Source organism: Thunnus albacares, chromosome 16 (assembly GCF_914725855.1).
Source record: "Thunnus albacares chromosome 16, fThuAlb1.1, whole genome shotgun sequence".
NCBI classification, from domain to species: Eukaryota; Metazoa; Chordata; class Actinopteri; order Scombriformes; family Scombridae; genus Thunnus; species Thunnus albacares.
The window spans coordinates 28320601-28335377 of NC_058121.1; the positions used below are offsets into that span (position 1 = coordinate 28320601).

A 14777-nucleotide genomic window follows, 5' to 3' on the forward strand; every position below is an offset into this window, starting at 1 on the left:
CTTCACTGCTTATACATTTTGAAAAACATGTACTGTGCTTTAAAGTTTCGCTTGATTAAACCCTGTGATGATTTCCTGCCAGCATACATTTTCTATAGTGAGACTGAGATGCTGCGGTATGTGAGGTGTACATTTGTTGATGTAACTTTGTTGCCATGCACCACATCTCAGCTTAATCAAAACATATATTTAAAAAATACAGAATATTTTCAACATACTGTATTAAAAATAGAATTTGTGGAAGCATAGGGTGACTCCCATCAGTCTGATCATATCAAGAACAGAGTTTTCTGGCCACCGGTCGGTGGAGAGAAATCTAATATGACATATCAGAATATCTGTCGTGCCTCGCGGCTCGATTTAGAGGGCGAGACCGAGGAAGAGCAGACCTATTCATTTAAATTCCAGACCCAGCCTTCTCTCAGACAACTCTCATTACAATTTAAAGTGATGAAAGAATGGAGGTGATGAAAGAAAAGATGATTAACTAGACTTGATGAAACTTCGATCAGACAAAAGAATCAAGTGATAAAGAATAGAGGGATGAAGACGCTTTTTTGTTCTCATCAGTCCGCCCCGTCGTTTTGCAGAAAAGAAGCTAAACAGATGACTGAAGCAGCAGCGGTGGGTGAACGAGGAGTGAATGAACCGCTGCTGCTGCTGCTGCTCCCCCTCATCCTCCTCCTCCTCCTCCTCCTCCTCCTCCTCCCTGTCACTCCCTCAATCTGGACATTTCTGCACCAACACTGATAGCATAATCATGAACAGGAGTGAACAAAAGCAAATTACTGTACAGATCTGAACACGGTGGGAGGGAATATGAGGCCATGAGAATCACACAGGGCCAGAATGGAGGCAGTCTGCATATGCAATGCATATCTAATAACTATGGAAATGCATAGCGCTCTTCTCTTAATGTAGCTGTCAGCTGCGATCGGGTCTACAGTGGAATATATTTTAAAACACGTCCTCATTATGCAACTTTGATGCAAGAGAATACTTGATCACTTGCTTTCGCATGGCTGTATGTGACTGGAATAAAGGACTCTGTGGAGATTAGGCATCATCATGAGGCTATTTCAGACTGGTGGAACTGTACGCCTCGGCTGCAGTCAAATTAGTGGCAGGCTGTGGTTTGGAACAGCTAGACCTCTGGCTCATTAAGCTGTTCTCAAGGCCCAGTTTGTAATCCTTGGGGGCAATTTCACTGTTTCATGTCGGATACAAACATGTCATACTGGGGATTTGGGTATTTGCCACCATTTTAACACCAGTCAGAAGAACAAAGACATGATTTTTGTGGTGCTACAGGCAGGTTGTTTTATTGGAGGCACTATATTTAACACTATCTAACATTTCTGTATTATCCTGCATTCATATCAATAACATTAGGAAACCTCATATTGTTATATTCTTACATACCAGTATAGTCAGTCTGCATTTAAACACACAATATGTAATTTCAGCCGCTAGGGGTCTCAATCAAAACAATAACAAAAGACGGAGTGTGATGACGGTGTGAAGTAGCAAGGGATCATGGGAGTTGTTGTCTTCGTTGTTAAATAACCAGCTTCACTGGGATAGGATTACTCCAGTGTTAATCGTTCCGGATGTTTTTACCGGGAGCCGAATTATCCGTATCGTTAAAATACTAATTAAACCTAAAAAAATTAGTGTTTCTCCAACGATGTTTGGCGACTACCGGACTTCCTGGAGGGGCTGTTAGCCGAGCTGCTGCTAACGTTTGCCCAGTTTATTTCTCTGATAACTTAAGATCCAGACGTCCAATGACTAAAATCCTTCTTCCGGCTAAAAGATATAGTTAAAAACCACCTAAATTTATCATGAAAATGTGGCTTAAAACTGAATAAAAGTCCATTTATAACAGTTTGTGTGGAACAAACACAACGCCGATGATGTTATCTTGTATGTGTGCAAGTTACTCTTTGGTAGACGCCATTGTAGCGGACAAACACAGCGCCGCCGTATGCATCTTGCGTGTTTACTCTTTGGTAGAGGAGGTATGACGCCATTGACAGGCGACCAAATGAAACGGTCCGTTACTTTGATTAAATTACAGATTTCTCTGGGTTTGAACATTGTTGGAAACATTTGGGATAATGTAAGTACACAACTCAACAACATATATAACACAGGTCTAGTTGTTTTTAGACATTTTAATGTGGAATAATTACATATTATAGCTTTAAAGGTGTCTTGTGGAGGTTTTGACCACCAGTAGCACTATGGAGCAATGTCCACCATGCATGTGCACAAGTACATGTGCAACATGATATACTGTATAACTGTTGATATTTGGTGACAGTAATGCACTAAGAAATGTTGCAAAAATATATTCAAACACCGATTTGCAAATGTTTATGAGGAAATGTACACAACATGCTCGTTAGGCCTCAAGGGTACAAATATTACATATTGATGAGAAACACTGAATGTAAACAGAACTCTACACGGCGCCTTTTAATGACCATATTTGTTTTTGCAATTACACTGCAGCACCTTGCTGTACCGTATTTATCAGACTTGCACTGCTAATGTACTCATATATATTACTTACTAACTTATTTATTGTGTTTTGTTTCTCATCTATTGCAACTCAGTGACTGATGTACTTTGGCTACTTAAACATTACAAGCTGTCAACCTAAAAAATGACCGACACCTCTCTGACACAGCGTGAACAGTTAGAAGTTATGTTACAGAATATACTACATTAAGACTGAGACTGGTATTTATTTTACGACACAGTAAACAGATCATGTTTTCAGACCTTTCACACCATCTTCATGTTGTTTTTTGTCACCTCTGCTGCTAAATTCTTCAGGGATTAAAGCTTCACTGACTCATTTCTGTCCTGCAGTGACGAGCTGGTCAGTATTTAACAGAAATAGTTTGTCTGTTTTAAACATTATTTGCTCTTTTTGAAGATAAAAACATCAACCTGACTCACTCAGGAAATTCAGGATAGCTGTATAAAGCTGGACATGTTAGAAAATCATCATCACTAATGCAACAGGATACAATAAAATTAGTTAAAAATGTAAAAGTTAAAATTGAATAGATCAAACAACATTATGTCAGAGTACTGAGTCTACTTATAAACTACAAATGGAAGTAAATACAATCAAAAACAAGAACAAGTAGATTTAAGGTAAACAAGCAAAGAAGTCTTTAAGTCACGGACAGAAGTCATCGATCTGAGTCAGTGAGGCGGATTATTCCAGTCTGATGGAGCTTTAAACTTTAAACTACGTCTGCCGGTTTCTTTAAAGAGTCGAGGAACAATAAAGAAAAGGTTGTCGAGTGTGTCTGAGTGAATAAGATGATCTGAATGGAACTAAAAGCTGTTTTAAAGGAAAGTTAAAGTAAATGCATTTAAAAACAAAGAGTGAAGAGGTCACACATCAAACAATCATCTGAAGACGTCAGTTTGGTCTCTAAGAAACTCTAACAGGCATTTTTCACTATTTTCTGACATTTTATAGACAAAGCGATTAATTGATCAATTGAGAAAACAATTGTGAGATGAATCGACTAAATAATCATTAGTTGCATCCTTATTACGTTATAAACTATATGAAGTTTAGAATGATATGGATGTTTCTATGGACACAGCCGGGGAGGCAAGACTGGCTTCACTTTGTCATAAAGGAGAAGTTGAGACAGAATCTCACTTCCTGTTATATTGAAGGGCTGGACGATATGACCAAAATCTCATATCATGATGTAGGTAATTTCATATCCTGATAACGATACATATCACGATATAGCACATTTTCTGTAAATGTCAATGAATAAATATTTTATATAAAATGACCACATGGAAAGGCCTGTTTCTTCTTCTTCTTATTATTATTTAACATGAATCCTCCTGCTGACCGTGAATCTTTGCTATACGGTGTGTCTCAGTCTGGGGTTTCTTTTGAGCGCTCTGCTGTACTTTCATGGCTCTCATCTGTAGACTCTCCCCGTACTCTTTGACATGACTTCTGCGTAAGTGGTAAAAGAGGTTAGAGGTGTTTGAGTTTGACGAAGGGACCGGTCTGCGGCATAATTTGCAAAATACAGTTTTCTGGTCCATGTCAGACTTTTCATACCCAAACCACGTCCATACAACAGAAATAGCCCCTTTCTTTGGTACGAGCTCCTCGTTGGACTCCTCCATGTTTGTTTATGTCGTCTTGCCTTCGTCCTTTGCCTTACATGCGTCGTCAAGTGTCGTCAAATGGCGAAAGATATTGCCGTAAAGAGTGTGATTTGCGACACCACGATATAAACGATATAACATAAAATGAAACGATATACGTTTTTCTACCGTCAAACGATATATATTGTTGATATATATATATCATCATATCACACAGCCCTGTTATACTGTGACAAATATAAAGATTTGAGAGAAAAAAATAAATCATATATATCCTGAATTTATGCACCTCCCTGATCTTCAGAAACTGTCCTGTTTATGTGAGGAGAAGTCTTGTCATAATCTGAGAGAAATCAGCTCTGTAGTAAATGTTTCTGTGTGATTACATCTGTAAAAAATGCCTTTTATTATATTGTATTTATAATTATTGTTTATATTTACATGTTATTATATTCTAATTTTCTGTACTGCTTTGACAATGTAGATTTCTGATCTGCCAATAAAGCTTATTTGAATTTGATATTTTTGGTAGCAGTGAATATTACAGTCTAGTCTGGACTGATGCATCCTCAGGTTTTGTCTCTTTATAAAATCATCAAAGCCTTTTTTGGGGGGGATTTCTGGGTTTTCTGGGTCGATGTTCAAAAAAAAAAAAAAAAAATTCAAATGTTAAAGGTCACAGGAATAAAAACATGAATCTGTTTTCTTTGAAGTACCTTCAAGAGAAATCCACATCAGCTCATGAACTGATTTTTCTGAATCCACTTCAGCTGAGTCGGGAGGATAAACCTCGTTTCGTTGAGTAAAAATATATTCCATAGAATATGCAGTAGACAAGCAGCGTAAAAGCGCCATCTAAGAAGTGGGTGTATATACGGTATGTATGAGCTTAAGTCCTGTTAGCTTGGCCACACTCTAAGTAAGTAGCAGTAAAATATTTATGCTGGAAGTTTTAGAGAAACACACACACACACACACACACAGTCGTGTACCGGTTGGCTTCAGGAGTCACATCCTTCAGCCAAAACTCACATCCATCTCCTTTCCCGCCCCATCATTTTGTCCTAATTTTGATTACTTCACTCATTTTATGTGCAGTAAATGTTTTCATCTCACAAGAACAACTATGAATTTACATCTATCGGGTCCTTCACCCTTTTAAATGTCCAAACTTCACAACTTTCCTGATTTGTTTCAAAGATTTTTGAGTTTAATATGATTAAAATAGACACTTATGATGCCTTTAGTGACCATTTAGAGTGACAAATATCAAAATATGTGACATAAAACCACAGAAATGTACACACTTCCTTACCTACAGAACCAGTCAAAAGTGTGACGTCCCCCTTTGCCTTTTGCTTAAGAGGTCGCTTTGGCTTCTAGGTTCAGGAGCCAGTGGGCGGGGTTGGAGAGGACGTCAGGGAACTACCTGCACCTGGGTAGTTTAGGCCTCCAGCCTATTAAAGTGTCTTCTTGTTAAACTCTCTCTCTCTCTTCCTTCCAGGCCTCCACCAGCCAGATGGGTTATATTTTGGTTTTGTTTTGTTTTGCTTTGCTTGCACGCACCACATACTTCACTTTCATCCATACATCGCATTCATGACCGATTTAACTGATATTACAATTTTATATTAAGTTAACAATAAATCTAATTTTTAAAAGCTTTACTCATGTGTGATTCCCTCCTTTGTCACTGATTCTGAGCCAGTTTGTGGCAAATGGGGGCTCGTCCAAACATTTTGGCCTGTTGTTGCCAATGTGGAGGAGTTCCACACATGAAGTTGTATATTATTTTCTTCGGGGTAGGAATTGTTTGGAGTGGAGGAGCAGCACTTGTCCCCTGTTTTGGTTTTAGTTACCTAACTTTGTTTTGCCTGTTTAGTGCTTTAAATCAGGTAAGTGTTGGGCCATTTGAAGTACAATGCCTGGGTTGGGGTAGCCATTTTTGTTGACCCACTAATCCCCTGTAAGGTTTGGATGGCTTTTTCCCAGTAGGGGATTGGTCATGTAAATGTTTAGCGTGGGAGCACGTCCCTGGCTGCAGAGGGGGTCGCTGGTTTTCCAGTTGCTTTTCTGCCCCAGTGGTTTTGCAGTGCATAATAACCCCCCACAAGTAGTAGCACGAAGACTAGGGTTGGGGAGGGTCTAGCCAGTTCTGAGCTCTGACTCTGAGCCAGTTCCTGACAAAAGTTTAAACACAACTTCTCCTTTACTTGGATGAGAAAATGTGTCCAAACTTTCAACTGGTTCAGCAGGTAGAAAGTTAATCTGATCAGTTTTTTACTGTCACTTACACACTGAAGCTGCTGCTGTGTGTTTGTTTGTGTGTAGCAGATTTAGCATCGCCCCCCAAAAATAGCACATAAAGAGCGTCAAGACATTTTTATCACCTGTGTGACTCATCAGTCAGACTGCTGATCGTCTCCACGTGTGTGTTTCCCATCAGCCACCGTGTCTCTCCGAGTGTTGTTGTTTTCATTGAGAATTTATTTTTATTTGCCTTTTTTTTGGGGGAGCGCACATCTCTCTTTTGTAACATTATATCACTGACAGAAGCTCACAATTCAAGCAACCGTGGTTGCGTGAGCTCAGGAGCGTCCTGAATGACGTTGAGAAGTGATAAATATAAACATGCTCCCACGTCAGTAGGCTGCATTTCCTGCTTTGACTTCTCCAGGTTCTGAGTCACCAGTAAAGCCCCTTTTTGATGTATTTTAGCCTATAAACATCTGAGAAAAATGCAGATTTTTTTGAATAATTCTTCGAGCTCCTGTCACTGGCCTATGTATGATTAATGCATTCATTATGATATACATGCATGCAGAGAGATTATAAATCCCAAACCTTTATTCTGTATGTGTAATAAACTGCTGGTTTATTGCGTCATACGCTGTAGTTGGTCTCCTCTGGTTTTGCTCCTGTTGACATGATGTCAGAAGATGCAGGAACGTGTAATTCAAAGATCATGTTTTCTGTCTCTGTTGTCGGACCTTTCACACCATCTTCATGTAGTTTTTTGTCACTTTCTCTGCCGCTAAATTCTTCAGGGATTAAACTGCTGCTTCCAGCATCAGCTTCACTGACTCATTTCTGTGCTGCAGTGAAGAGCTGCTCAGTATCTAACAGTAACAGCTTGTCTCTTTTAAACAGTATTTTATATTTTTCAAGATAAAAAGATAAATCCTGCAATTGTTAACACACTCAGGAAATGAAGGATAGTTGTATAAACCTGGACGTGTTACTTGAGATTATCTTGGTTTTAGGGCTGTAAATAACAATTATCAATCTATCAATACATTCAAGGCCAAATTAAAAAATCAACTAAAGACCAATCAGCTGTGTGACCACTGAGCCTCGTTTACATTATTCATTTTTAACTGATGTGGGTGTCTGTGATGTGCTGTTGTGTGTAGCTTTGTATTTTGTATGGTGTGTTCTTAGTGGGTTTTTTTTGTTTGTTTGTTTGTTTGTTTGTTTGTTTTTTGCTTTGTACTGTTTGTTGTTGTGATGTTGTATGTTTTGATTATAATGGACTACGGATGCAAATTAGCTTCAAGCTAACTCTGGGGCATCATTTATGCTTAATACTGCACACCGTCCTGTTCAATAAATCAAATCAAATTATTTTCTTTATTGATTAATCTTTAGATTATTTTCTTGATTAATCAATTAATTGTTTGGTCTTTAAAATGTCAGACAATGGTGTCAATCACAGTCCAAAGACTTTCAGTTTACTGTCATAGAGACTAAAGAAACCAGAAATATTCACATTTAAGAAGCTGGAATCAGAGAATCTTAGAATATTTTCTTAAAATAGTTGCTGATTCATTTTCTGTCGACTGTCTGATCGATGAATCAACTTAATGTTGCAGCTCTACTAAGTTCTTCTATATAAAGCACAATAACACCAGAGTTACTCTGAGTGTAATAGATCCAGTCAGTAGAGTCATTAAATCCGAGAGTTCTCTGAAAAATGTGAACAGTTTCTGTACTATAAACAAAGTTGAAACCATCGTTCTCTGAGCTGTGACATCTTAGCAGCGCCAAGAAACCCAAACTCTCTTTATGTGTCTTCGACCTGTTTCTCTTTCTAGTTTAGTGGAAATAAATCCAAATAAATCCAAATGTCTGATAGTTTTCCAATAATTACACTCTCTAAAGTCTAACACACACTAGATGTTGTCTATGATAAATATTTATTACCACTGTGTCCTAATGATGGCGGTGAAAAGCCGTTTTATTTACCCAATCTGCAGTTTTCTCCTACTGTTATAACTCTTTTAGCTGATATAATGTGCGTAATATTGATTACAAGAATCTAGTTCATTCTTTATGAGAGAGAAGCATTTATTGTCAAGAAGATTACCAACCAAAACATAGGTAGGAAGGTCAACAATAATAATAATAATAATAATCGGCTGTATTTCAACACCAAAGTCTGTATACAGTGTTTCATTCCTCCATAATTATTCATTTCAAGCAAAAAAAAATCTTTTGTGACAATATTTCGACCTCCATGAGACACTTCACATTCACAATTCACAGTCTCCAGGCAAGCAGAGCTCACAGCTTCTTTCCAGCTCTGGTAGCAGATGGTACAGTCAGTGAATGATTCAGAGATAGCTTAGAGGTTAGAGAGGAAGGCTTGAAATCCCTCAACCAGTTCACAGAGTGTCTGTGAAGAAGAGTAAATGAGTCATTCTGTCTCCTCTCTGAACAAGTACCTCCCAACAGCAGAGCACTGTGGTTATACAGGAATGCATTTACTTCATAACCTGTGTTTTAAGCGTATTTAGGGTGCCAGACACTGTCATCTGCAGCACAATATAACTGTGGTCAGTGGTATGAAAACATATGCAGACACCACACCATGTCTGTCATCCATAATCACCACTCATTCATCAACAAATATAACATCGACAGACTGAAGTGGTGCGACAGGTCCAAATCTTTTGGCAGGAGAACGCAGAGAGAGCTGACAGCTTGTATTTGGACTGAATCATCCGTGAATATCATACTGTTCAGTTTTATATTAGTTAATATCACCGTTCATCCTGCCAACTTGCAGATTTGTGCAGCGAGTGAATGAATTCTGGTTACTTAAAGCTGCTCTACTCAACATTTTTACATTAACAATGGATCAATACTAGGGATGCACGATATTGGATTTTTTGCCGATATGCTGATATTTCCAACTCATTGAGGCCGATACCGATATCTGAACATATTTTTTCCAGCTGGCTGAGGAGACTATTACACATGCAAGCATAGATTGTACTAAATATGATCAAGAAAGACAATATATGAAGGAAGAACTGAGGAAGACTGGAGTTCAGGAGCTCAGCATTAAAACTTTAATGAAGCTGCCAAGTGGGAGCAGCAGTAGAGTTTTCATTGAGTTTATTAGACAGACAGGATTAATGTGTAGGATTTAATCTCTGGTCCACACTCCGGAGCAGAAGATGGCGGTAATGCACCTAATACGCTGGTCGCCAACCGCCGTTATACACCAAAAAGATTTTTTTCCCAAACAGAGTGGTACATCCTGTCAGCCGAGGTGTTTCCTATCTGTGCAGCTGAACATAGCAGCTCCTCCGCGGACTGTTTCACCCTGAAGGTCCCGGTGTTTCCTCCGCAGGCTCCACTTCACTCAGCTGCCCGTCAGATCAGCTGCTTCTTCCCACTTTAACCTGAATAACAAACCGGGGCTCGGTGCTCCGGTTGGATCCACATGGAGAGCCGAGGCTAACGTTAGCTGAGAGGCTAGCGGAGCGTTAGCCGCAGCATGACCGGAGGGAAGCACAGCCAGCTAGCCTCCACTAGAAGAAGCAGCGGGTCTGACGGGCAGCTGAGTGAAGTGGAGTCTGCGGAGGAAACACCGGGACTGTCAGGGTGAAACAGTCCATGGAGGGAAACACAGTTATGCAGCGGAGGAGAAGGCAGCAAATTGGCCTCTCATAATCGGCAGAAAAGGTTCATTTCAGCCAATGCCGATGACATGCCAATAATATTGTACATCCCTAATCAATACCTTTAGATTATACTAGCATTGGATCAAATATGATGCGTGAGGTGAAAGGAGTCGCTCATTGTAACAAACCAATAGAGAATTATCAGCCAGTTTCCTTCAGCCCTGCAGAGCGTTTTAGTGTCTTTCAGCTCATTGTTTTGGTTTTACAGCATTTTTCACTCTCACAACCTTTTTTCCAGCCACAGCAGACGACACGAGTCCACTGCAAGCTGCCAAACCAGCACCAACTGGCAGACAGACATAGTTAGTGACTAGCTGGTGAACAGCGTGGAGCAGATATTTCCCTCAGGAGTTGGTGGAAATAAACATACTGGTCTTCCATTTGTCAAGAAACACAACACCAAATGAATGGCAGCGTTGCTCTGCGTCTGCAGGAAGTGTTAATAGGCAACTGTTTGCTAACACATTTGCCATTAACATCTTTATAAGCTCATAATATGTGAATGTTATGTTTACAGATTGTTGCGTTGCCCCAAAGGAGCAAACGAATCAATTAATGCAGGTTTAAGCTGAAATATGAAAGTATGAATAAGATCATATATGTAAAGTATCAACAGTGAAAACACATATTATGCAAAATGTCCTGCAGTTACATAATCATTATTATTCATGCATTCATGTATAGGTGTAAATGTTGTTGGTGTCAGTGGAGTTAACTGTTGGGTAGTTAAATATATAACAAGATATCACATTTTATAAGATGATAATATGTGTTGGTGTCATTTTTTAGTTTTAACATAGCGAGTGACTACATCAATAATAAATGTACTGAAGTATAAAATAAATATTTCCGTCTATATTGCAATGGAGTAACAACATGAAGTTGCACAAACTGAAAATACTGAAAGTTAAAATACCTAAAATTACACTTCATGTACTTCCCTCCGTAAAGAGAGTAATCCTCCCACTGAACCGGAGTAAACAAACTTCCCAAGGACGCCATCTTTATGGCGCCATCGAGATGGAGCCCCGAGCTTGATGATGCAGGATCAATTAAAATATACAGCTGTTCATTTTCCGCCGGCGACGGGCAATAAACGCTGATTACACAAGACGCAGCAATCTGAAAATGAATCTTGTGAGTTTGCATTAATTGTGCCCCGCTAGAGTCACCGTCTGATGAAAACACTGTCAGACGTATACTCATCTTTATTCATCCATAGATCCTTTTGTTTTCATCAAAGCAGGAACAACATTTCTTTTTGAACAACTTTTACCTTGAAGTTAATATAAATATATATATATGTGTGTGTGTGTGTGTGTTTGTACTCACAGCCAGCAGGCGGTTTTTGTCCTTCTCGGCGTTGTTGAGAGCGTTCTCCAGGGTCACTCTGTGTTTCTTGGCCACTTCCTCCAGAGCTCGAGCCTGGCTCTCCTTCATCTGGCTGGCGTCCTCTTCGTATCGGGCTCGCACATTGTTCATTTCCTTCTCGTGGGACACTTTCTCCTCACCGAGGGTCTGACAAACACAGAAAAACAAATATGCATGCACACGCACACACGATTAAAATATGCTCAAAGGTTGAGTTGTGAAAGATGACACACACACACACACACACACACACACACACACACACACACACAGAGCTTGGGCTGCTATTCACACCATATGCTGCATTATTCAGCCATATTGCCAGTGTTTACTAAGTGACAGCCAAGGAATCAATCCTGCAGTCTGCCTTTCTGTATCTGAAATTATATCTATTGCCATCTTTCTCACCATTTCACACTCAAATTTGTTATTCCTGAAGCGGTAAAATTCAACCAGCTGAAGACAATTATTGATAATGGGATTATTGATTGATTCTTGGTGGAGTCTTGATGCAAACTGGTGTCAGTCAGATGCAATTAACTGGTTAATTCAAAGCATGCTGTTCAGTGATTGGCTCCTACATCAGTTTAAAGGTTACTTTACTGGATGTTGTCAACAGGAAGCAGCTACCAACCAGACGGCTTTAGAACAATATAATAGATATCTATATAATAGAAATCTACTCACAAAAGCTGAAATTCTAAATAATTAAACTTGACGTTGAGATCGGAGCTTGCATGTCCCAGTGGAAGTTATGGCTAATCAGAAGGTTAATGTTTGGGCATAGAGCTAATTAGATCCGCTCCCAGTAACTGATTTTAATTCCAACATGTAACCAGTATCATGTTCAGTTTCTCACATTTATAACAAACCAAATGTCATGAAAATCGGTTCAGAATTGAGCGAATTACAGTCGATTTCAAAGTGAAATCTGCATCTCTAAATACACATTGTATTTGTTAGTTAGTTAGTGGGCAGGTTGTTTTTTATTGACATTTTGGGTGGAAGTAACAGAAGAAGCGTTGCTGTAAATGATAAATGTCAGCTGGATATTCTGAGTGATGAACACAGATCAGCTGATTATCAGAGCAACACTGGTTCAAATAAAATGTCAATCAAGTTTATCAAATCAATAAACAATTTATCACTATTTTTCAAATGACTTCCCTTTTTAATTTGTAAGCATTTTCATCATTTTAAGTTTTTGCTACTGTCATCTTTGAGGTCATTTTCTTTAAAAGATAAATTGCTGTATTGTGTTGTGAATGTTGCTGTTTTCATCATATCACGACTGTTTTAATTGAATCGGCTTTAAATGAATTAAATCACCTAATTATTTATCACTCTATTTTTCATTTCACATCCATTTTTATCAATTAATTTTTGTAACTTCCATCCCTCATAATCATACAGCCAAACAAACCTGAAGGGAAAATATCTAAGAGAGAACAAGAAAATAGAAAAAAGCAAAGACCAAAGTGAAAAACTAAACTGCTAAATAGACAATCATAATAACATCTAAAATGTCTTTTCCAGTTTGCTAATGTTGCTTATTTTCAACCACAATCGATCCACAAATCACTGCTTACATTCTGCTATATTTTACCAGAAAAGATTACCAAACCCAGATTATTCTGGTTAATCCGTTTAACGCAGAAATCAGTCAGGTACTACGGGATGTTGCTGCCGCCATAACAGAAAGATGCGAGATCTTCCATTATTCTCAGGAAGACATTCATATTCACAGCAGCTTCGCTCGGTGGGAGAACTCTAGCAGCTCCCAGAGGATTACACTGCACAAATGTCAGAGATAAAAGGACGAGAAAACACACATGAAGCAGCTACACTTGACATTTACCGTCAGCTGTGGTTGGTCTGCTGACTACACTGTTCCTTAAATCATCTGACCTTTACACTTGCTTGGTTTGTAAAAAAAAGAAGAGCAGCTTTCTTTTTCTTCAAAATTTGTAAATGCAGTGATCGACAGGTTTGATCCTTTCAACGGTTGGCTGAGGGTCAGTTTTTGCTACGTACATATGATTAATTTCCTTCCTAATCATCAGTAAACATTTCTACAACTATTCTGCAACAGATGTGAATCAGTAACTCTTAAGGTAAAGAAATACAGACAGCGAGATGGAAAAACTTCTTTGCATATAACTATATGCTCATACCTAAAAATGTTGTTTTTCTCTACAAATATATGAATAACAACCGGCTCAGGGCAGAACATAAACCCCAGAAGAGTACACAGAGGGATTACTGACTCTGAAAAGTCACAGAGAAGTCGGTGATGCAAAACCACAATAAATGAAGAAAAAAAGGACAAACCAAAAAGAATCAAAAAAGCAATCTGTTTATCTCATTTTAAGGGCAAATAAGATTTATGGGCCAAAATATTCTTTTACTTTTGGGCTTTTTCTCCCAGAGGCTGAATTTTGAGGATAACTTAAAGGGGACATAACAGGCTTTTTGTGATTTTCTGTTATTTTATACTCTTAATGAAGTCTGATATCTATATTAAATATGATGAAATGTCCAAAACTTGAGGTGAACCTATGTAAAAATGCTCCCTGCGAGTCAAAAGTCGGGGCTTCAACCAGCCCTGAACGCTTCCTCCTCGTGATGACATCATATTGTTTGCACACGCCCACAAATGGCTGTCCATTGGTAGCCTTTGTTTCTAATGTTGTTCTTGTTGTCCACTCACATATTCCAGAAAAAGAAGTGAAATCCTACTACTACTGTTTGTTTACGTAGCCTCCAGAGCCGGCGGATGTCTGCAGAGGGGTATCTTCTGAGAGCTGACCAATCAGAACAGAGTGGGCTCATCAGGAGGCGGGGCCTTAAAGAGACAGGAGCTAAAACGGCCTGTTTCAGACAGAGGCTGAACTGAGGGGCTGCATAAAGGACCAGTATAAGATAAATGAGGAGTTTTTAACTGTAAATCATGCAAAGATATTCCAGTAGAGCCCCAGAATATAAATATAGAGCTGGAAATGTACATGATAGAGTTGTGTGGACAAACTAGACAAACTAGTGAAAAGCTGTTTGGTCTGATTGTGAAGTTAGTGAGGTCTGAACAGACTGAATAATCATCTAAAGGAAGTTATGCAGTATTCAGACTACATCAGAGAGATGGAGAATACAAACACCCAACTTGAAACATGAGACAGTCTGGTTTGTTGACTCTGAAATTGTGATGTTTTTGTGGTTTCATAAACTCCGAAAATCTTAGCATGCATATTACATCTTGCTATACATGGT

The 14777-nt window shown here is 38.9% G+C and overlaps 1 protein-coding gene across 3 annotated transcripts in view; it reads right to left on the reverse strand.

Moving 5' to 3' along the window:
- The window catches only part of fam184ab (family with sequence similarity 184 member Ab), a 148478-nt gene that overhangs the window by 64182 nt on the left and 69519 nt on the right, over positions 1-14777 (reverse strand). For all 3 annotated transcript variants that reach the window (XM_044376348.1, XM_044376351.1, XM_044376349.1), the window contains exon 9: positions 11472-11657. In XM_044376348.1, the coding sequence (XP_044232283.1) occupies positions 11472-11657 (186 nt within the window). The remainder of the gene's footprint in view (positions 1-11471; positions 11658-14777) is intronic.